The sequence below is a fragment of the Schistocerca serialis genome, chromosome 3, assembly GCF_023864345.2.
Source record: "Schistocerca serialis cubense isolate TAMUIC-IGC-003099 chromosome 3, iqSchSeri2.2, whole genome shotgun sequence".
In the NCBI taxonomy this organism is placed as follows: domain Eukaryota; kingdom Metazoa; phylum Arthropoda; class Insecta; order Orthoptera; family Acrididae; genus Schistocerca; species Schistocerca serialis.
The window spans coordinates 866,503,766-866,525,733 of NC_064640.1; the positions used below are offsets into that span (position 1 = coordinate 866,503,766).

At 43.5% G+C, this 21,968-nt stretch overlaps 1 protein-coding gene across 1 annotated transcript in view; it reads left to right on the top strand.

The window, feature by feature from the left end:
- Positions 1-21,968, top strand: part of LOC126471278 (DNA-binding protein RFX7) — a 138,325-nt gene that overhangs the window by 104,631 nt on the left and 11,726 nt on the right. Inside the window, exons 5-6 of the mRNA XM_050099397.1 lie at positions 4,452-4,659; positions 7,225-7,346. Coding sequence (XP_049955354.1) covers positions 4,452-4,659; positions 7,225-7,346 — 330 coding nt within the window. The remainder of the gene's footprint in view (positions 1-4,451; positions 4,660-7,224; positions 7,347-21,968) is intronic.

Here is a 21,968-nt window from a genome sequence, read left to right on the forward strand (position 1 = left end):
AAGGGATCTGACATTCCACGCTCCGATCCGTAGAACGCCAGTTTTCTTTCTCCTGATAACGACATCCTCTTGAGTAGTCCCCACCCGGAGATCCGAATGGGGGACTATTTTACCTCCGGAATATTTTACCCAAGAGGACGCCATCATCATTTAATCATACAGTAAAGCTGCATACCCTCGGGAAAAATTACGGCTGTAGTTTCCCCTTGCTTTCAGCCGTTCGCAGTACCAGCACAGCAAAGCCGTTTTGGTTATTGTTACAAGGACAGATCAGTCTATCATCCAGACTGTTGCCCTTGCAACTACTGAAAAGGCTGCTGCCCCTCTTCAGGAACCACACGTTTGTCTGGCCTCTCAACAGATACCCCTCCATTGTGGTTGCACCTACGGTACGGCTATCTGTATCACTGAGGCACGCAAGCCTCCCCACCAACGGCAAGGTCCATGGTTCATGGGGGGGCTGTTGTTGTACGAGCTTGTGTTTATATACGAATTTTATCTTTGTTAATATCTTGTAAAACTATTAAACAGTCAGAGTTTACACTGCATTAACCACAATTTTGTGTTTCTGAACTTTCCCCATAACTTGTATCATACATGATGTGGTGATATGTTGTAACATATATTTGTTGCATTCACTCATCTTCACCAATACAGAACTGTGCAGCATATGCTAATATGCCCCCCCACCATCGCCTCTCCCCCCCCCCCACCGTCGCCTCTCGCCCCGCCACCGTCGCCTCTCCCCCCCCCGCCACCGTCGCCTCTTCCCCCCCGCCACCGTCGCCTCCCCCCCCCACCGTCGCCTACCCCCCCCCACCGTCGCCTCCCCCCCCCACCGTCGCCTACCCCCCCCACCGTCGCCTCCCCCCCCACCGTCGCCTCCCCCCCAACCGTCGCCTCTCCCCCCCACCGTCGCCTCTCCCCCCCCCCCACCGTCGCCTCTCCCCCCCCCGCCACCGTCGCCTCTCCCCCCCCCCCGCCAACGTCGCCTCTCCCCCCCCCGCCAACGTCGCCTCTCCCTCCCCCAGCCACCGTCGCCTCTCCCTCCCCCGCCACCGTAGCCTCCCCTCCCCCCTCCCTCGCCGCCGTCGCCCCCCTCCCTCGCCGCCGTCGCCCCCCGTCCCCCGCCGCCGTCGCCCCCCGTCCCCCGCCGCCGTCGCCCCCCGTCCCCCGCCGCCGTCGCCCCCCGTCCCCCGCCGCCGTCGCCCCCCCGTCCCCCGCCACCGTCGCCCCCCGTCCCCCGCCGCCGTCGCCCCCCGCCCCCCGCCGCCGTCGCCCCCCGTCCCCCGCCCCCCGCCGCCGTCGCCCCCCCCTCCCCCGCCGCCGTCGCCACCCCTCCCCCCGCCACCGTCGCCTCCCCTCCCCCCCGCCGCCGTCGCCTCTCCCCCCCCGCCACCGTCGCCTCTCCCCCCCCGCCACCGTCGCCTCTCCCCCCCCGCCACCGTCGCCTCTCCCCACCCCGCCGCCGTCGCCTCTCCCCACCCCGCCGCCGTCGCCTCTCCCCCCCCCGCCGCCGTCGCCTCTCCCCTCCCCCCCGCCGCCGTCGCCTCTCCCCCCCCGCCGCCGTCGCCTCTCCCCCCCCCGCCGCCGTCGCCTCTCCCCCCCCCGCCGCCGTCGCCTCTCCCCCCCCCGCCGCCGTCGCCTCTCCCCCCCCCGCCGCCGTCGCCTCTCCCCCCCCCGCCGCCGTCGCCTCTCCCCCCCGCCGCCGTCGCCTCTCCCCCCCGCCGCCGTCGCCTCCCCTCCCCCGCCGCCGTCGCCTCCCCTCCCCCGCCGCCGTCGCCTCCCCTCCCCCGCCGCCGTCGCCTCCCCTCCCCCGCCACAGTCCCCTCCCCCCCCACCGCCGCCTCTCCCACCCCACCCCCCTCACCGCCGCCTCTCCCACCCCACCCCACCCCCCCCTACCGTCGCCTCTCTCCCCCCCTACCGTCGCCTCTCTCCCCCCCTACCGTCGCCTCTCTCCCCCCCTACCGTCGCCTCTCTCCCCCCCTACCGTCGCCCCTCTCCCCCACCCCACCGTCGCCTCCCCCCCCACCGTCGCCTCTCCCCCCCGCCTCCCGCCACCGTCGCCTCTCCCCCCCGCCTCCCGCCACCGTCGCCTCTTCCCCCCCGCCCCCCGCCACCGTCGCCTCTTCCCCCCCGCCCCCCGCCACCGTCGCCTCTTCCCCCCCCCCGCCCCCCGCCACCGTCGCCTCTTCCCCCCCGCCACCGTCGCCTCTTCCCCCCCGCCCCCCGCCACCGTCGCCTCTTCCCCCCCGCCACCCGCCACCGTCGCCTCTTCCCCCCCGCCCCCCGCCACCGTCGCCTCTTCCCCCCCGCCCTCGCCTCTCCCCCCTACCATCATTTCTCCTCCCCCCTCGCCTCTCCTCCCCCCCTCGCCTCTCCTCCCCCCTCGCCTCTCCTCCCCCCTCGCCTCTCCTCCCCCCCTCGCCTCTCCTCCCCCCTCGCCTCTCCTCCCCCCTCGCCTCTCCTCCCCCCCTCGCCTCTCCTCCCCCCCTCGCCTCTCCTCCCCCCCTCGCCTCTCCTCCCCCCTCGCCTCTCCTCCCCCCCTCGCCTCTCCTCCCCCCCTCGCCTCTCCTCCCCCCCTCGCCTCTCCTCCCCCCCTCGCCTCTCCTCCCCCCCTCGCCTCGCCTCTCCTCCCCCCCTCGCCTCGCCTCTCCTCCCCCCCTTCGCCTCGCCTCTCCTCCCCCCCTCGCCTCGCCTCTCCTCCCCCCCCTCGCCTCGCCTCTCCTCCCCCCCTCGCCTCGCCTCTCCTCCCCCCCTCGCCTCGCCTCGCCTCTCCTCCCCCCCCCTCGCCTCGCCTCGCCTCTCCTCCCCCCCTCGCCTCGCCTCGCCTCTCCTCCCCCCCTCGCCTCGCCTCGCCTCTCCTCCCCCCCTCGCCTCGCCTCGCCTCTCCTCCCCCCCTCGCCTCGCCTCGCCTCTCCTCCCCCCCTCGCCTCGCCTCGCCTCTCCTCCCCCCCCTCGCCTCGCCTCTCCTCCCCCCCCCTCGCCTCGCCTCTCCTCCCCCCCCCGCCTCGCCTCTCCTCCCCCCCCCTCGCCTCGCCTCTCCTCCCCCCCTCGCCTCGCCTCTCCTCCCCCCCTCGCCTCGCCTCTCCTCCCCCCCTCGCCTCGCCTCGCCTCCTCCCCCCCTCGCCACGCCTCTCCTCCCCCCCTCGCCACGCCTCTCCTCCCCCCCTCGCCTCGCCTCGCCTCTCCTCCCCCCCTCGCCTCGCCTCGCCTCGCCTCTCCTCCCCCCCTCGCCTCGCCTCGCCTCTCCTCCCCCCCTCGCCTCGCCTCGCCTCTCCTCCCCCCCTCGCCTCGCCTCTCCTCCCCCCCCTCGTCTCGACTCTCCTCCCCCCCCCTCACCTCTCCTCCACCCCCCCTCGCCTCTCCTCCCCCCCCTCGCCTCTCCTCCCCCCCCCTCGCCTCTCCTCCCCCCCTCGCCTCTCCTCCCCCCCTTTTACTTGCTCAGTTCCCTCATATTTGTTATAATAAATATAGTTCATACCTCATTCTTTTTCAGATGAGTTTGTGTTTCAGCTGATATCAAATTTTAATATTCGTGCATAATTACTGCTAGATTAGCTTCTCATCCGATGTACAATAATTTCTAAGGACTCTGATGCCTGGTAGTTATCCACTGAAATTTACTACAGGTTTGTGACTTTATCAGTCAAAGAAAGTTTAACATCTGATGTTTGGCTGCAGGGAATACTCAGTTGTACAACCCCAATTTCTAAAGGGCAAGCCTTCATCCCCTAGCCCCACTCTGACTCCTACTCCCCTACTGAGCAGCATGTATACTTTCATTGACATGATATGTTCTCCTCCTGCCAGACCATATTACCAATACAGGATGTTGCAAAGCCCAAGAATATAAAAAAATTGTTAATGTAATGTTTACAGTGATGAACAGTTGTTGGAAAATCATAAATTACTAGTTACAGCATCATTTGATTTAATAGAGAAGGTACTAACCTTACATTCCTTCATTTATGGTGTGATTTAATAAAGACTCATAATTGTTATGCTTATGTTGGTGGTTATTGTGTAATGATTACCTGTCCAGAGACCTGAAAAAGTATGTTTTAATTCTGAAATGTCCCTTTTTTACATACGTAAACATCTGTATACAGTAACAAATAATCTACATGAAAAATATCCCTTTTTTCGGAGACAACAGCAGTGAATTCTAAAAGAATTGAGGTTTGAATTGTGTTGCAGGTATTGAAAATGTTTTAACTTCATTATAATGCTGAAGATTTTATGTGAATCAATTGTGATAGAAATCAACATGAATGAGCAGACAACTGAAGACTGAAAGTCAAATAGACAGGAAAATAACAGTAAGTCAAGAGACACTAATGTTTACAAACATCCTCAAATTTCCACCAGTGTAGTGTCACGTTTGATAGGAATTGGAAATGTGAGTTTAGAGCAGCTAGTAATTGTTAACTTTCCTTCTGTTGCAGACTCCAGTCCATTGCTCTGAGGGTGAAGTTATGTCAGCTGCATCATGCTTAATTCGTGAGTGGGCCGAAAAACTTCTTGGCGTCCGTTTTGATAATCTGCGAGATCTTGCCTGTCACTTGGTGGAAAAGATGTGTGTCGACTCGCGATCTGTAGCTGCTTTCACTCTTCTTTCAACATCTGGTCATCTGCAAAAGCGTGACAACAAAGGTGATATACTTTTCCAGAACTTCCTGTGTGTAGTTATTGAATTTAAATTCTGAACAATATATGATAAAATTCAGATCCTGCCATCTGCAAGCATAATTTTAGTGTTTTCTATACATATGCTCACAAGATAAAAGAGATTCTCATTTAGCTAATTAAAAATATTTGCATTTTGAAATTATATTAAGGTATATTATTGTAGCTGTATTATTTTGTAGCTGTGTTATTTTAATATTCTATTTAATATTAAAGTATATGGATATTTTTTACATTGGATACAAATTCTCATTTTTGCTAAAGATGGTAAACTTTCCTTACTATCATTTTATAACTCTTTATTTGCATAGTTATGTTCTTATTTAACCGTGATTTATAAGAGAGATAAGTTATAGTTCATGAATCACCAGTTACAAAGACACTAAGCTGGCCTAATAAATAAAACTAGATTTGCTGAAGACACGCATTTCGTAATGATACAGCATCAAAACTACTGTAAAGTTCTGACAAATATGAAGGGAACCAGAAAATAGGACTCCATATTTGTACACAGAGGGATAGTACTGATGTGTTCTGCTGGGTGTCTCTTTGAATCTAAATCTACATTTCATCTACATACATTATCCACAAGCCACCGTATGGTGTGTGGCGGAGGCTACCTTGCACCAGCACTAGTAATTTCTTTTACTGTCCTACTTGCAAATAGAGCAAGGGAAAAACAATTATCTGTATGCTTCTGTAGGAACCCTGATTTCTTGTATTTTATCATTGTGGTCCCTATGCAGAATGTATGTTGGAAGCAGTAGAATCATTCTGCAGTCCGCCTCAAATTCTGGTTCTCTGAATTTTCTCAATAGTGTTCCTCAAAAAGAAGGTTGCCTCCCCTCCAGGGATTCCTGTTTGAGTTCCCGAAGCATCTCTGTAAAACTTGCATGATGTTCGAACCTACTGGTACAAATCTGAATTTCTTCAATGTCTTCCTTAAATCTGACCTGGTGCAAATCCCAGACACTCCAGTAGTACTCAAGAATAGGTTGCACTAGCATCCTATATGCGGTCTCCTTTACAGATGAGATAAACTTTCCTATGATCCTCCCAATAAACCAAAGTTGACCATTTGCCTTCCCTACCACAATCCTCACATGCTTGTTCCATTTCGTATCTCTTTGCAACATTACACCCAGATTCTGATGATCCCTCGATGAACACTCGATGTCCTTTCCCAAGAATTGGTCGATGTCCATAAAATAATTCCCATTTAGGAACAAGAAGTTTTCAAATAGAGTTAACAGCTTTTCTCGTAGTGGCTTGCCTTAATCTTAGTCACATAATGACATTTATGTTGACTACATGCTAAACTCCAGCCTTCCTTTCTTTCCAACAATCGGGCAAGGTGCCGCAGTGGTTAGCACAGTGGACTCGCATTTGGGACAATGACAGTTCAAATCGCTGTCTAGCCATCCAGATTTAGATTTTCTGTGATTTCTCTAAATTTGTTCCAGAAAAATTCCACAATGGTCCCTTTGAAAAGGGCACAGCCAGTTTCCTTCTCCACTTTCATAATCAGAGCTTGTGCTCCATCTCCAGTGACCATAGTTGACAGAATGTTAAATCGTAATCTTTCTTCCTTTTTCTTTCTAACTAACAGCATTTTCATATTTTCAGCCCTGAAGATAGCTATTGGGACTATCAGTGTTAATTGTTGAAGCTCCTTATTTGGGAAGCGCATTCAGTGAACACAGGACAGTGTTCCTCTTTGTGTTTTTAGTCCGTCCTTAGTTACTGTTGAAACAAAGAACATGATCCATGGCATGTGACTTATTCTTACCACCCACTCTACAACATAAATTTGCAGCAGACTTCCACAAAGTGTTAGAGCCAAACAGCAGATTTTCAAACAGAAGTTAACAGCTTTTCTCCTTTTCTGCCCTGCTTAATAATTTAGTGGCATACATGTTTGTCATGTATCTTCATTGCAAAGGTACTTAATGTTCAGAATACAATCTGCTGTAGAAGACTGAATGCAGTATAAAATGCAGTTGTAATATCCAGTAATGTGATCTGTCTCTGAAGGTGTTTGAAGTTGCTTAGCTGTATCTGCTTTTACTGTCATTATCTTTAGTTTCAATGGGGTAGTCTTAATCTTACTCATAGGATTTTGAGATTCCTTACATTAATTTTTATTCCTGTATACTTTTGTTCACTTCCCCATTATTGACTCACATCCCCCATTATTGATGGTTTTACTTCTGTAGCCACTGATAACTATCATTATTGCTATTTTATTATTGTATGAACTTATTCTACTAACAGTCAATTACTTCTCATTTATAAATTCTTTTCCTTTTGTTTAGCCTTTTTTTACTGGAACTGCTTTTTTCAATTTTTGTTAAGTTTCTTATGAAACTTCATGTAATTGCTATATCAAGATTCTGTTCTAAAGCTATTGACTCAGTGTAGCAATCCCCCTCCCCATAACTAAACATATGCGAGGCATGAAACTATGAGTAATTCCTAAATTGTCAGATATGGTTCTCTTTAGCAAGTTTGATTTTTTTTTATCTTGAACAGAGACAACACCACCACTGGGGCTGGCAGTACAGTACACCAGCAAACACAAAGAAGCTCAGCTGCAGCTACAAAGAAAGCTTCAGGAGCGGGAGGTCATCCGAGAACAGAAAAGGAAACTACAGGTTAGTGAATGACTGTTTTACTTGTGTGTTCTTCTTTTCTGTCATTCAGGTCAGCGTGTGAACCTTACAGCTTCATCTGACTGAGTAACTTATAAAAGTTGCATTTTGTTGATCGGCTTCCTTAAGCCTCAGCAGGTGGCTTCTTCATGTTACTTATTACAAGATGTAATTCAGTAACCAAGCCATAGAAGAGAATATACGAGGGTAAGTCAATTATTATCTGCAAAGTAGTTATAAAATTTTATTGTAATCAAATAGGAAACTGAAACTTGCAAGAACATCATTTTTTGACATAGTCTCCTTGCGTTTCAATGCACTTGGTCCGTCGTTGTACAGGCTTCCTGATGCCCTCATAAAAGAATGTTCTTGGTTGAGCTGCAAGCCAGGAATGCACTGCTTCTTTCACTGCTTTGTCCAAGGCAAATCGACGGCCCCTTAATACCTGTTTGAGTGGACCAAACAAGTGATAGTCAGAAGGGGCAAGATTGGGACTATATTGAGGATGATCCAGTACTTCAAATTTGAGTTTCTGGAGTGTTTCAGCAGTGTGGGCAGCAGTATATGGACAGGCATTGTCGTGCAACAACACAACACCTTTTGACAGCAATCCTCGGTGTTTGCTTCGAATTGCAGGCTTTAGCCTGTCAGTAATCATCTCACTGTAACATACACTGTTTATTTTTGTGCCCCTTTCCTGATAATGTTCCAGTACTGGACCTTGTGCCTCCCAAAAAACCGTAAGCATCAGTTTTCCTGCAGACAGTTGGATCTTGAATATCTGGCTCATAATGATGGATCCATGTTTCGTTACCAGTAATAATACTGTCTAAGAAGTTGTCCCCTTCGTTACCATAGTGATCCAAATGTTTATTGCAGATGTCCAAGCGTGTTTGTTTATGCAACTGTGCAAGTTGTTTTGGGACCCATCTTGCACAAACTTTATGAAACCAAAGTCTGTTGTGGATGATTTCGTGGGCAAAAAGTCTTCGATGAATTTCGGCCCCTGATACGCCTTCCAACCACAAAAAATGGATCACTGAATGTTGCTCTTCTTTGGTGTAAATAAACAGCAGAGCAGCCATGATTTACAGCACGGCAGCGATGACGAAACTAACCTAGCAGCTTGAAAATTTCAAAGATGTAACAACAAATAAACAAAAGCATGTGTCATCAACATAAAATGACAGTACTACCAAAGTAAACAAAAATATAACTAATAGGCAGATAATAATTGACTTACCCTCGTAACTGGACTGCTTCATAGTTAGATACATGTACATATTTGCTTTTCAAGCCCTACAGTGTGTGATGAAGGGTGCTTTTGATAACTTTGTCTTCCCGGTTCCATTTGCAAGTGGCACATGGGAAGAATGGGCTGTAATTACTCTGTCTTCCTTGCCATGGTCATTTCACAGTTTTTATATGGGAGATAGCAATATGTTGCCAGGCTGTTCCTAAATGTACAGACTCTAAATTTCAATAGTAAACTTCTCCATAATGCCTCCGTGCCTACTCAACAATGTCATGACAAAATACATCATTTTTATTGGCTCTCTTTTATTAATGAAACACGATATACTTCCCAGACTGGTGAGCAGTACTTGAGAATCGACCTAAAAGTCTTTTGTACGCTGTTTCTTTTTTGGATGAATTACATTTCCATAAGAATTACCCATTGTATCTTAGTCTAGCATCTGGATGGTTACTCCTAGGTGCTTATGATTTTTACTGTTTCCACTGATTTTTCACCAACAGTCCAGTCGAACAGTAGTGCACCGCTTTGCCTATTTATGCTCAATACATTACATTTATTTACATTTAGGTTCAAGTGCCAGTACATGCGACAAACATTGAACCTCTCCTATAGATAACAAGATTGTCCTCAAATAGCTTCACAGAGGTCCCACCTTTATCCACTTGATGATTAATATTATTATATATTGTAAACAATAATGACTGTCACACTTTCTTGGAGTATTCCTGAAATTGCCTTCACGTATATCAATTTCCTTCACATACAGGCAATGTGTTGATTACTGTCTGCAAGGAAGCCCTGAATCCAATCACAAATGTGATCTGATACTCCACAAACTGGTATTTTGTTCAACAATTGACAATGTGGAATGGTATCAGATACCTTCCTGAACTCAAAGAACATGGCTTCAGCCTGGGTGCCATTGCCTATGGTACTCTAGGTCACAGGGACAAACAGAGTGACCTGAATGGCAAGAATTCTCTGTTTGTGGGAGATTTTTGCACTCTTAAAATAAAAAACTTGAAAATGCGTGGCCATAAAACGTGTACCACAGTTATGACATATTGATGACAGCGATATCAGCCTGTGTTTGTATGCATTGTCTGATAGCTCTTCTTGAAAAGGGGAATGACATTCACTTTTTTCCAATCATAATGTACTCTCCATTGCTCAAGTGACATACAATAAACCACTGTTAGAAGCGAGGCAAGTTCTTTTGCATAATCTCTGTAGAATCTCACAGGGATCATATGTGTTCCAGGTGAATTAGTTGATTTTCTGTTGTATGGTGACTTATCTTAATATCTGCCACTTTTTCTTTCACACTGCCTGTTCAGTATACACCTTTGGCCACCGGATAATTGTTTACTACTCTCAGTTTGTGTCTGCATGTGGGTGTCATCTATCCTCCTTCCAGTAGTAGGCTCCCAGGTAGTTAAGAATTTTACTCATTTTCACCTTGAAAAGGCTTTCCCTCTCAATAAATTTTACGTTTTGAATATTCTTAATCATATATTTGAGTGTCACTAACTTTGTTATTACACAGTCAACTGTAGTCTTCAGTTGCAGCAGTCAGAGTACAGATGTGTGTACATTTCAAGCACACCTCCAGGCATCTTAAGTTGACGATTTTGTGTGACGTGTGCTGCAAGTACATATGGTTGTTTATAGAGGTTAATTTGATTTGTAATTCATTTTCCTAGTGTTTCACTATCATCCTTTCCTTTCCTTTTTAACAAACCATCTGTTAATGACTTCATAGAAAGTCAAACCTGCTAATGATATTACTTGTGACCAAATGTTGAAATATTAAGAAGGCTTCTAAACCACTTCGAGCAGAGATTGTTAAGACATTCCAGAGACAAAGCTAAATGCACAATCTAGTGCAAAATATTTGTATCACATATGCGAAAGGCAAAATTCACATCAACATACAGAACCATCTGACAGGAATGGCCAGTACTAACTGATGAAGATTGCTCTGAAATAAACTAGATCCAATTTTTCCATTCACTGTCAGACATATTGCCAAAAAAGAAACAGGATGAAAGAAAATCCTTTCTGATTAATACTGTAATGAAACGTGAACAGTTGAAGAAAGTGTGGAAAAAGTAAAGCTTTTAACACAGGATAGGCCTTTGTGCTTCTGTATATAAGAAACACATTTCTAACTCTGTGTTTGAAGGGTGCACCGTCCACATAATACACATGGTGAGAGGGCTAAGGATGTAGTTTGTCTAAGATACATGTTGTTCTGTGCCTGTTACCCTCACCACTCACCTTCAAGCAATAGAGTTTGAGATTTCAGCTCTCTTAGGAATAACTGTGTGCTCCCCAGTTTTCACATGCCATAAACCTATGGGAAAAGAGATCCTACAAAACCTCATCTATCAACTGTCTGATCCCTTTCTCCTCCTCAGAGACTTCAGTGTGCCTCATATTCAGTGGGGCTTTACGTACACTTGTCCCAGGAGAGGGGCAAGTATTGGAGAGGTTCTTCTTGTCGAATGATTTGTGCCTCCTACGTTCAAGGAAAGTGACACACCTCTTTACTGCAAACAGATTTTCCTCAGTAATTTATATAATTTAACTGTCACTTCACTCTCCTACACTAGCTGATGCTATCCTTCAAAAAGTGACAGGAGACTTTGACTAGTGACCACTTGCCTGTATGGATCCACCTGCCAGATACATCAGCATCAAGCCATTTAAATAAATTTTTAACTAAACCAGCTGGATGCTTTATAGCATGGATAGTCAACCTTTTTTACCTACCGCCCACTTTTGTGTCTCTGTTAGTAGTAAACTCTCCTAACCACCCAGTGGTTCCACAGTAATCATAACTTGTAAAGTAACGAAGTAACATTGATTTATAAAATTTATAAAGCAGAGTTACAGTAAGTTAAAGCATATATATCACAGATGTAGTTGGAGGAGGTCTGAAGATACCAGTTATGACATGACAGCTCTGATGGCTAGGTGTGGACAAGGATTCTATGTCGAGGATGGACATTGTGCAGCTGAAGAAAGACCAATGATAGTTACAATGGATCCTCCCATCATGCTCTCGGGACAGCAGCCAAGTATGAGGCTGCCTCTGGTGTCCAGATGCTTAGGTGGCAGGCAGGGGTTCGTGTTCCAGTTGAGACAGAAGTGTCTGCACCATTGGCATGGTTCAGAATAGTGCAGACTTGAAGTCACATTGCCGCCCTGCTGTTTGATGATGACGAGCTGGTTCGCACAGTCCTTAAATACTGCTTCTCCATACTGATGTCGTGGTAAAATCGATGTTAGTGGCTCACACAGCACACAGGAGTTAAAATACAAACTATCTATGACTCTCAGTATGACACCATGGTCAAAGTGCATAGTGAAATTTGAATATTAAGTTCAAGAACTACTTCCTTATATAATTTAACAGAATGTCATCTGCAGGACTGTACCATTATTTTTGGAGGCAACTAATCATGATCCATCTCATAAAATGTGAGAAGGATCACACCAATCCAACTAGCACTTACCAGTTGTATAGGGTTGGATTGAAAGATCGGCAGCTGTTTAATATGGACTCTAGAATCTGGAAAACATCTTTCACCTTCCTTAGGTACCATTCTACACTCGGCAATCTAATACTCCTGGAGGCAGCAATACAAGAGGCCTGTCTTGAGACAGCAGTTTTGCAGGAATGTTTTTCGATATTGAAAAGGCCCTTTACACCATGTGGCAATGCAATATCACCTGACAACTGTACAATCCCAACACCTAACCTCTCTGCTTAGGATGACGAATGGCCTTAAACAGTATGAAGGAAGTTCTTCATGGTGTGACATGCGTATAGGCTCCAGTCAATCCCACGGTCACCAGCATTTAAGTCTTCTTGTTTGACCATCAGCAGAGCATGCACTCATGAATTTCAAAACAGCAACAAAACTATTTGGGATTAGAGCAAAGGAGTAACCTGAAGAGCTTGATATGGTGGGCTCAAATGTTTTAATGCAGCATTAGAGCTAATATCCTCCTTTGTTATTAATGAGGCCTAAGCTGTTTTTTTAAAATCTGAGAAAATACAAGAAATATTGTTCACCAGATTTTATTTTTAAACAATCATTTTATAAAGTGGTTAGAAATGGAGAAGATATCCTTCACCTTCTTCAGTGGCAAAGGAAGTACGTATCATTCTGCAAATGGTCAAGCCAGTTTGGAATCCAAGGAAATGAACAAGCTGGCACAGCAGCAGGGGACACTTGCAACACAAACAATTTACTACTCCATGCTGTACTCTCAGGTGCTTTACTTCATTGTTGAGGGGGAGAAGTATTTCTCAGTGGGGCAGTGGGAGTCTATAAGTACAAAATAACAAAATTAAGACTTGTGAAACCAACATTCTTGCCATGGCAAAAATTCCTTTACTCACACAGATAGAATTGACTTCAACATGATGGATAATAGGGCACTGACACACAGACACCACCTCAGGTGAGAGGACCCGCTAGTGATCAGTGCTTGTGCCATACTAGTACATGTGTCACATTTTACTACACTGAAGAGCCAAAGAATCTGGTACACCTATCTAATATCATGTAGGGTCCTCGCAAGCATGTGGAGGTGCCACAACACGACGTGGCATGGACACGACTGTCTGAAGTAGTGCTGGAGGGAATTGATACCATGAATCCTGTAGGACTGTCCATATATCCATAAGAGTACAACAGGGTGGAGATCTCTTCTGAACAGCACATTGCGAGGCATCACAGATATGCTCAATAATGTTCACGTATGGGGAGTCTGGTGGCCAGTGAAAGTGTTAAACTCAGAAGAGTGTTCCTGGAGCCACTCTGTAGCAATTCTTGATGTATGGGGTGTCATATTGTCCTGCTGGAATTGCCCAAGTCCGTCGGAATGCACAATGGACATGAATGGTTGCAGGTGATCAGACAGGATGCTTATGTACATGCCACCTGTCAGAGTAGTGTCTAGATGTATCAGGGGTACCATATCACTTCAGCTGCACACACCCCACACCATTACACAGCCTCCATCAGCTTGAACAGTCCCCTGCTGACATGCAGGGTCCATGGATTTATGAGGTTGCCTCCATTTCCGTACGAGTCCCTCTACTCGGTACAATTTGAAATGAGATTTTTCCAACCAGGCATCATGTTTCCAGTCATCAACAGTCCAATGTTGGTGTTGACGGGCCCTGGTGAGGCGTAAGGCTGTGTGTTGTGCGGTCATCGAGGGTACACAAGTGGGCCTTCGGCTCTGAAAGACCATACCAATGATGTTTTGTTGAATGGTTCGCATGCTGACACTTGTTGCTGGCCCAGCATTGAAATCTACAGCAATTTGCAGAAGGGTTGCACTTCTGTCGCATTGAACGATTCTCTTCAGTCGTCATTGGTCCTTGTCTTGTCTTGGACGGTCTTCTACCGGCCACAGCGACATCAGAGATTTGGTGTTTTGCACCGGTTTCCTGATATTCGTAGTACACTAATGAAATGGTCGTACGGGAAAATCCCCACTTCATCAGAGATGCTGTGCCCCATTGCTCTTGTGCCAACTATAACACTACATTCAAACTCACTTAAATGTTGATACCCTGCCATTGTAGCAGCAGTAAACACTATAACAACTGCGCCAGACACTTGTTGTCTTATATAGGCGTTGCCGGCCGCAGTGCCGTATTCTCCCTGTTTACACATCTCTGTATTTGAATACGCATTCCTATATCAGTTTCTTTGGTGCTTCTGTCTATATTGCATTTTATATTCTGACAAGATGGCAGCAGTCTCTGCCGGTCACGGTGGCCAAGCAGTTCTAGTCACTTCACTTCGGAACCGCACGATTGCTACGGTCGCAGGTTTGAATCCTGTCTCGGGCATGGATGTTGTGTGATGTCCTTAGGTTTAAGTAGTTCTAAGTTTTAGGGGACTGATGACCTCAGCTGTTAAGTCCCATAGTGCTCAGAGCCATTTTGAGCAGCAGTTTCTCTTGATAATGAATTATATGGCGTTTTAAATAACAATAGAACAATTGTGGAAAAGGCCTTAAGGTTTTGTGTTGCATCTCTACATCCATACTCTGCAAACCAGTGTGAAGTGCAACACATTATGTTTATTTCCCATTCCTTTTGCGAATTTAGCCTGAGAAGAATTGTTGCTTAAATACATCTGTGTGCAAAGTGACTAAACCTAATCATGTCTTTGTGGTCCCTATGGACAGAATTATTACTCTACTGTCACTTGTTCTCAAAGTGATAAGTTCTTCATTGTGTATTACAAGTGTTAAGTTGGTCGCACACGTGTGAAGGTGGTGGCCAATTTTAATAGATTCGTATGCAATATTTGTCTGTGTTGTCATTGTTACATAATCGTTCAAGTCTCTGATATGTGCCCATGATCCATTATTTCGGGAAGATAGCTTACAAGGAAAATCTTTCTCTCACTAAATGCATACTTTCATACTCAGAAAAGGCACTGATAACTGTGTGTTTTGAGTGTCATGAAATGATCATCAAAGTCATTGAGTGACTTTCGACCATCCTTTAGGCAAGTACAGCAGTATATATGTATTTTCCTTTATCTGGGAATTAACTGAATCACACTGGATTCTGCATGACCTGTTTACGAAAACTGCATGATCAGTATTGCGCAACTCGGATATGCACAGAAACAAATGTTGTGCTTCTGCTTAGACACACATCTATTTGACAGTATCCATAGTTGTTTAATATATTCCAGTACCATGACATAGTTTGTACACACATTTTGCTCTTTCATTGACTCTCTTTTACCATCTGTCTCATTCCACAAGTAAGAAGTGTTGAGTTCCCCGGTTGCTTGTGATCAAATTATGCATTGCCAGTTTTCTTGTGTATAATACTTGGCCTCAGCATCTTTTTATAACGTTCAACAGAGCCTATAGATCAAAATTGCCAACCACAGCGCTTGAATCCATATACATGCTAACATTTTGTCTTCTCTGTAAATGTCTGCCATTATCTTGATGCCTCATCAGCCTCTCCTCCTCCTGTTTGTGAATTAAATCCAGAACATTCATGACAGAGACCTCTGAGTAGTAAAAGGATCGTAAATTGCACTTGTGTAATATTTACCTGTATTTTGGGAGAGACGCCAGCTTGCAGTTAAGCTCACATATGGCTTTAGCGTCGTTAGACATTAGTGTAATATTCAGATTTGAATCCAGGTACTATTTTTATTATTCTAACAGTAGTATGATTTTAAGATCAATGTTTGCCGTGCTCAACAGTGCTGTCACAGCATTCTGAGAGAGCACTTATCACCATAGCCTACCCCAGTTTAAGTTGACTAGAAAAAAATGTGGAAATATTTTTTTCTCCTTCTCTTGTGAGGAAATAGAATTGAAATGCCTTTAGGTATTGTGTATATTCCTTGTAGTTCATCTTTCAGCTTCATTGGGTATGATATGCAGTTAACTGGTGTTGTTGGTCTGAGTTTTCCACACTCTTGATTTGTTGACTCACAACTACTAACATAAGAAATCTTGATTTGGTGGCCAATGGCAACTAACATGAAATATGTTTGTACCAGTTGTTGTCTTCCTCTAAACTCAGTGTACAGTCCTCCTTAGAGAATTTAGTTTCATCAAGGTTTTTGTCCATTATTTTCATTCTTTCAGTAAAAAACAGGAAATATGTTTGACAGTGTGTAAACAATTTGCAACTGTGAACACCACATTCAGATTTTGTGATGAAAATTATAATGATGTAGCTCAGGTGTGTTAATACAGAAGTTTGCATTCCCTTGTTGTTCTACACTTTTACGTAGGTTCCCTTCTTCCTGACTGTGAGCATCTGTACAGAGAGAGAGAGAGAGAGAGAGAGAGAGAGAGAGAGAGAGAGAGAGAGAGAGAGAGAGGGGGGGGGGGGGGGGGGAGGTAGGGGGGTGCTAAGTATGTTGGTGTGATGTTTAGCTATCAAAGTTGTTTTTTATACCTAATAGAGAAAATAAATTAAAACTTACCATACGGTTCATCAGATAAAGAGCTATTTCTTGAGTTTAGTGCTTCTTCTTCTTCTCAAAATGTTGCAAACGTACATCCTGAGCCATCCTAGGAATTCTTCTCATGCTTTTCATTTCAGATGTGCAAACTGCTTAATATTTTTTCCTCCTCGTATATCGTTTTGTTCATTACGATTCACGTGTTTTTTTTCTCATTAGGCTTTTTTACCTTGTCCTCATCATGTTGAATATATGTGTATATGTAATATTTCTTGTGCCTTTACTCATGATGTACAGCGACAGTGCTCACCACTGAAACATAGCAAATAACATGCAGCCTTTTCTCTGACTACACTGTTGTCGAGCAATAGTGCTATCAATAATTAACTGACCAGACAAATTACTGTTGCTTGTGAAGTGATTTAAATAATACAAAAATACATGATTGCTTGTGATTGTACGTCAGACAATTTGTCAGAAATTTAATCAATGTATGTAACACATTCATGCTCATACAATGATCTGTAGGTAATCAAGAGAGTCCCAAAAGCATGATTGTGCTGTCACTGTGCTGTATTTCAGTGTGCATCATTTAAACTTTCATAATAATATACCTTGCATTTTCTCCCACACTATCATAGAGACATGTTCTGTATCCTGCCTTAACAAAGAAAAGGGAAAATTAAACATACCAATACACACATGTCAAAATTGCCATTTTTGCAAATTTGTGGTTTTAACGTGAAAGGGGCAGTGTATTTAAGATCATATGACAGTATCAGTCTTGTACTTTTTCTGTTCTTCATGCTGCCCTTCTTCAATAAATCAGGGACGACTTTGTTTGCAATCTCTGTGTATCAACACTTTTCTTTGCAATATGTTGAGCACTATATGGGCATTGCTGATCAATCCCTCAAATTGTACTGAAGTTGTTTCTACTGTAAATGATTGCAGTTGTTTTATAGTTTCTTCAGTTTATGTACTGCTTTGTCAATATCCAGTCAAACTATCTGCCTGTAGATTACCAAAGTAATGCGGCTCATGTGCTGTAGTGGTGTTTTAGCCTCTCTAGTTCAATAGTGTGTCAGAGTGTCCTTGAAACTCCTGTAGCACTTGGATTTCATTTCATTTTGCTTCATTATTGGGATAATGAACTAATGGTATAGATTTGTTACCAGTCCTTCTATTTTTATGATACTGTATACTAATTTTTTATTCTTGTCTTGCTTTATTCTTAAAGTTAGCTCTTATTCATGTTTATGCTTTGCAACTGCAACTACTGAACCAGTAATTTCCTCTGTCTGTAAAAAATATTTTTTCATCAGTTTTAGTTCAATTTCTGTGCGTTCTTACTCGATACAAGGTTCTTTTTGCACGTTTTCTATCACTGACAGTTTTTTTTTTATATCCTCGTTCAGCCATGCTGTATTTGTAGGTTATCATATTCAGCTCTGTTATCCTTGTACTTCATGCGTTGAGTGTACTATAGCCATTTTTATTGCATCTCATTCTCAACCTACCAATTTCAAATCTTCTCTCACCTACATCTTTCAAAATTTTTCTGTGAGTGGTAGTTCAGTCAATCACCCAATTTTTGTTTTTAGGATTATTTGTTACTGATTCTCAGGGGTCTTTTCTCATCTAAATCTAGAACCAATAGTTTATGATCTGAAGGGGTGAGAATGACATAATCCAAAGCCACAAAATGTAAATTTTTCAGGGGAGCATTTTAAAACTTCAAATAAATCCATAAATCGTATTTCAACTTTTCGGGTTTTTTGACAAAACTAGTTTATTTCTCTAATGTGTTAATATACATGTTTGCATAGTTATATTGTGAACAAAGTTAAACATTATTAATAAAAAAATATTTTATGCCTGGGTGACACAACATTGGGCTTTGGCCTGGTTTACAAAAATTTGTACATCAATATACAACATAACTTACAATGATAGCCACTACAGTGTTTCACACAATATAGCCAATATCTATCACCTCTGTTTCATTTTCATCACTTTGTTCCTTTGATTCACTCAGACTGTTGAAGTATCCCTTCGAAACATCTGGTATGTATGGCATTAATGACATACCGTAACATCTTTGAGTTTTTTGTCACAAATTGGAATGGGCTTTTAAGTATTTCCTTGAGAGCTGCAACGGATTACTCTCCTGATGTGCTCGTCATTTTTTAGTGATATTTATAGTTCTGAATTCTTCAAATTCAGTGTACTGATACTTCACTTTTAAATGTGATGGCATTCCTTCATCAAAACGAAAAGCTGTCGCTTCAGAAAATTGGAACCGAGATCCATCATTATGTTTGTCCTTTTTTGAAATATATATCTGCAGGGGTGTCAGATCTATAAAGTGCTTGCTTCATTTTAACGACTGAAAATGGCTTATTCTTGCACGATTTTTTAATGACTGTAACCCAATCATGAGAGGTGTACACAGTGGGGTATCTGTTCTTAACGTGCTTCTCAATTCGACTGAAATCTCAGTCACAGGGCAGTCATGTGTGTCCAACTTGTGGAAACCAATGTTCAGTGGCCTTAAATTTTCCTGAACACACTAGTGATCTCTCTAGTGCAACAATTGCCCAGTTTTTGCCTTGGCGTCTGCAATTATCACTAATAATGTGAAGAATGTTTGCCTGAGACTTTTGTATTTCTGAGAATTTTATCAGACAGCTTCCTATCTCATCAGATCCACGCTTTGCTTCATCTTCACTCCACATGAACATATGTTCCTTTTCAGACCGGCAATCATGAATACCAAAATTGTAAGTCCTCTTATAGAATGCAGGCCCAGATGTAAGCCTTGGAGTTGGAAAGGTTTGTTGTAGATCAAAGGCTGTTGTAAGATATTCCTCAGGATTTTCCCTAGCTAATTTGGAAAGCTGTGTAATCATATTTTGTCCAGCAGATGCTTTGGCATGATGTAGGTCCCTTTCAATTTTTAATCTTCTAGTAATATCTTCAGAGTTGGTCAACTGTGCATTTTTTATTTGAATTTGAAATTCGTCACGTGCATGACGTGTCTGAACGAGGCAATTTAAAACGAATATTAAAATCTTCATTAAATACATCTCAAAATTTCGAAACTTTTACTTGTGATGCGTTATTTTCTTCACAATATTTCAAATAATGTTCTTGATGTAATGAATAAATTGACATGTCATGGTCAAAGTACACTTTATTGGGGCTCTGTGAGCGGCTGTAATGACTGGCATACTTAGGTATATTATTTATGAAATTGTGAACTGTCTGAACTGCTTCTTGTGAAATTTTCCTTGATGGGTTCCCTTTTTTCCCTGGAAACAAAGAAAAAGAAAAAGGTGATTTTAAAGGTAAATGCCCAGGTCATACAAATTTAGTGAATTTGTGTCTGAATATGATATGTAAAGGAAAACACTGGATAAATAAGTACAACAGAACAAAATTATGGTTTTTCTTGGAAGCAACATTATAATTTAATCGTTAAATACCTCTTCTGTCTTTTGGAGAAGTGGAGTGTCCATCACACAAGTATTTTGTGAGTTCTTAAGATGTCCTTGATTGTTCTGAAGCCCATGTACACTTAAAAATGCTTCTCAGCATACCAAAACATTATGCTTCTCAGCATACCAAAATATTACAGGCATTAACCTTAACCTGGTACAAAAAAGTGACCATTCGTCGTGAAATTGTGCTTTTCCTTTTCTTTGGGTACCTTAAAAAGTGAAATATATTAATCAAAATAATAATATTTTATTTATAAAAAGTACGTGACATAAAAATCAATTTCAAATTATAGTTAATCATAGTTATCTCCTGTGCACTTGTTGCATCTTAATATTGCTCAGAAGGTAATTATTTTGGCGATTGAAATCACCATATTCCAAAAAGAATTGAATATCTGCTCTACAAATTCATGAATTTTGCTCCAACACTTGTTTTTACATTTACATCCAGGACCAAGAATTTTAGCACCAACAATTTGTCCTGTTTTATCAGATATGTACTCTCTGCCATAATTTCTACGACGTTTACATTTTCCCCTTTTCCAGTTGCTCATATTTCTCCTATTTTTTTCTGCCTTTAGGTTCTTTAGCAGGTGATACTTCAGGAGACCTTTCACATTCATCAAGCCAAATAAAGTATTCAGAATGAGAAAGATCAAAGCCACTTAAACCATATACCAAACATTAATATATTATACAAATAGGCTTATAATATTTAAATTATTACCAATAATGCAGTAATTAATAGGAGAAGTAAAATTTGTTCATGATTCACATGTACATATTTTAATTAGCGAGTTTATAACAGTTATAATCACGCAATAATATTTCACTGTGATACAGACCTAAGCTTCAATGTTTTAAATGTTTAAAAAAGTAAGTATGTTAGATTTACCATGTCATTTTCAGACGAAAATTCATCAGAGGGACAATAACTGCTGCCATTGGATGAAAAATTGTCTTCAGAACTAGCCATTTCTGTATCTGAATCTTCTTTTTCTCTTATGCATGGAAATAGCCTCTTCTTTGGAGGCGCCATTGTACTGTGGCTTTGGGTTGTTTCAGACGCAAAAAAGACTACTTCCTCTCAGTATGAGAACAACAAGTGTGAACTGCTCTGCCATCTAGTGAGGGAAAGTTAAAATATTTATGCAGTAGCTTCCTCTGTTGAGTAGAAGTTGAACTAACACAAAAAACATATTTTGAGAAAAGTGTGGCTTTGAATTATATCATTCTTGCTCCTTCATCTCTATCCAGAAATTTGCTTGGAATTACTTTGATGTAATTAACATTTTCATAAATCTTATGATCTGTCAGTATATAATTATTACTAAGGCATTGTTAAAAGCCTAGCAGTACCAAGTGTTAGGGGCTTGCCTACTCTGGAACCAATGATTGGTATCAGATTGTTTCCTATACGCCGATTTACTAAATATATTCCTCTGCATCTCTGTGCATTAAGGTCTACTACTACAATTAAATTTTCATAATCTGTATCTTCTTACTAATGTGATAGTTGTTGTTCATGAGCACCTGGAAATTATTCTAATGAAATGCCAGGAGACTCGCACCAGAGATACCGAAGGTATATCTTGAGTAGTGTACTCTTCAATGGATGCTGTCTGCCATGCAGGAAGTGCAGTGCTGCCTGCCCACTTGAGTGTGAGTGGTGTGGAAGTAGTAATTCAGAAGGCTTTGTACAGGGGAGACCGGGACTGAGGGCAACTCACAGTATTACACCCATCCCCCAACCAACAAGTCTGATTTGCTGTTCTTCCTCTAAAACCAACCTTAGCCAGTGAGAGAGATCACATGTTGAGAAACCTGGTGTGTCTTACAACAAGAAGAGGCAAACACAAAAGTGGAGGGATCAGTTAATCAT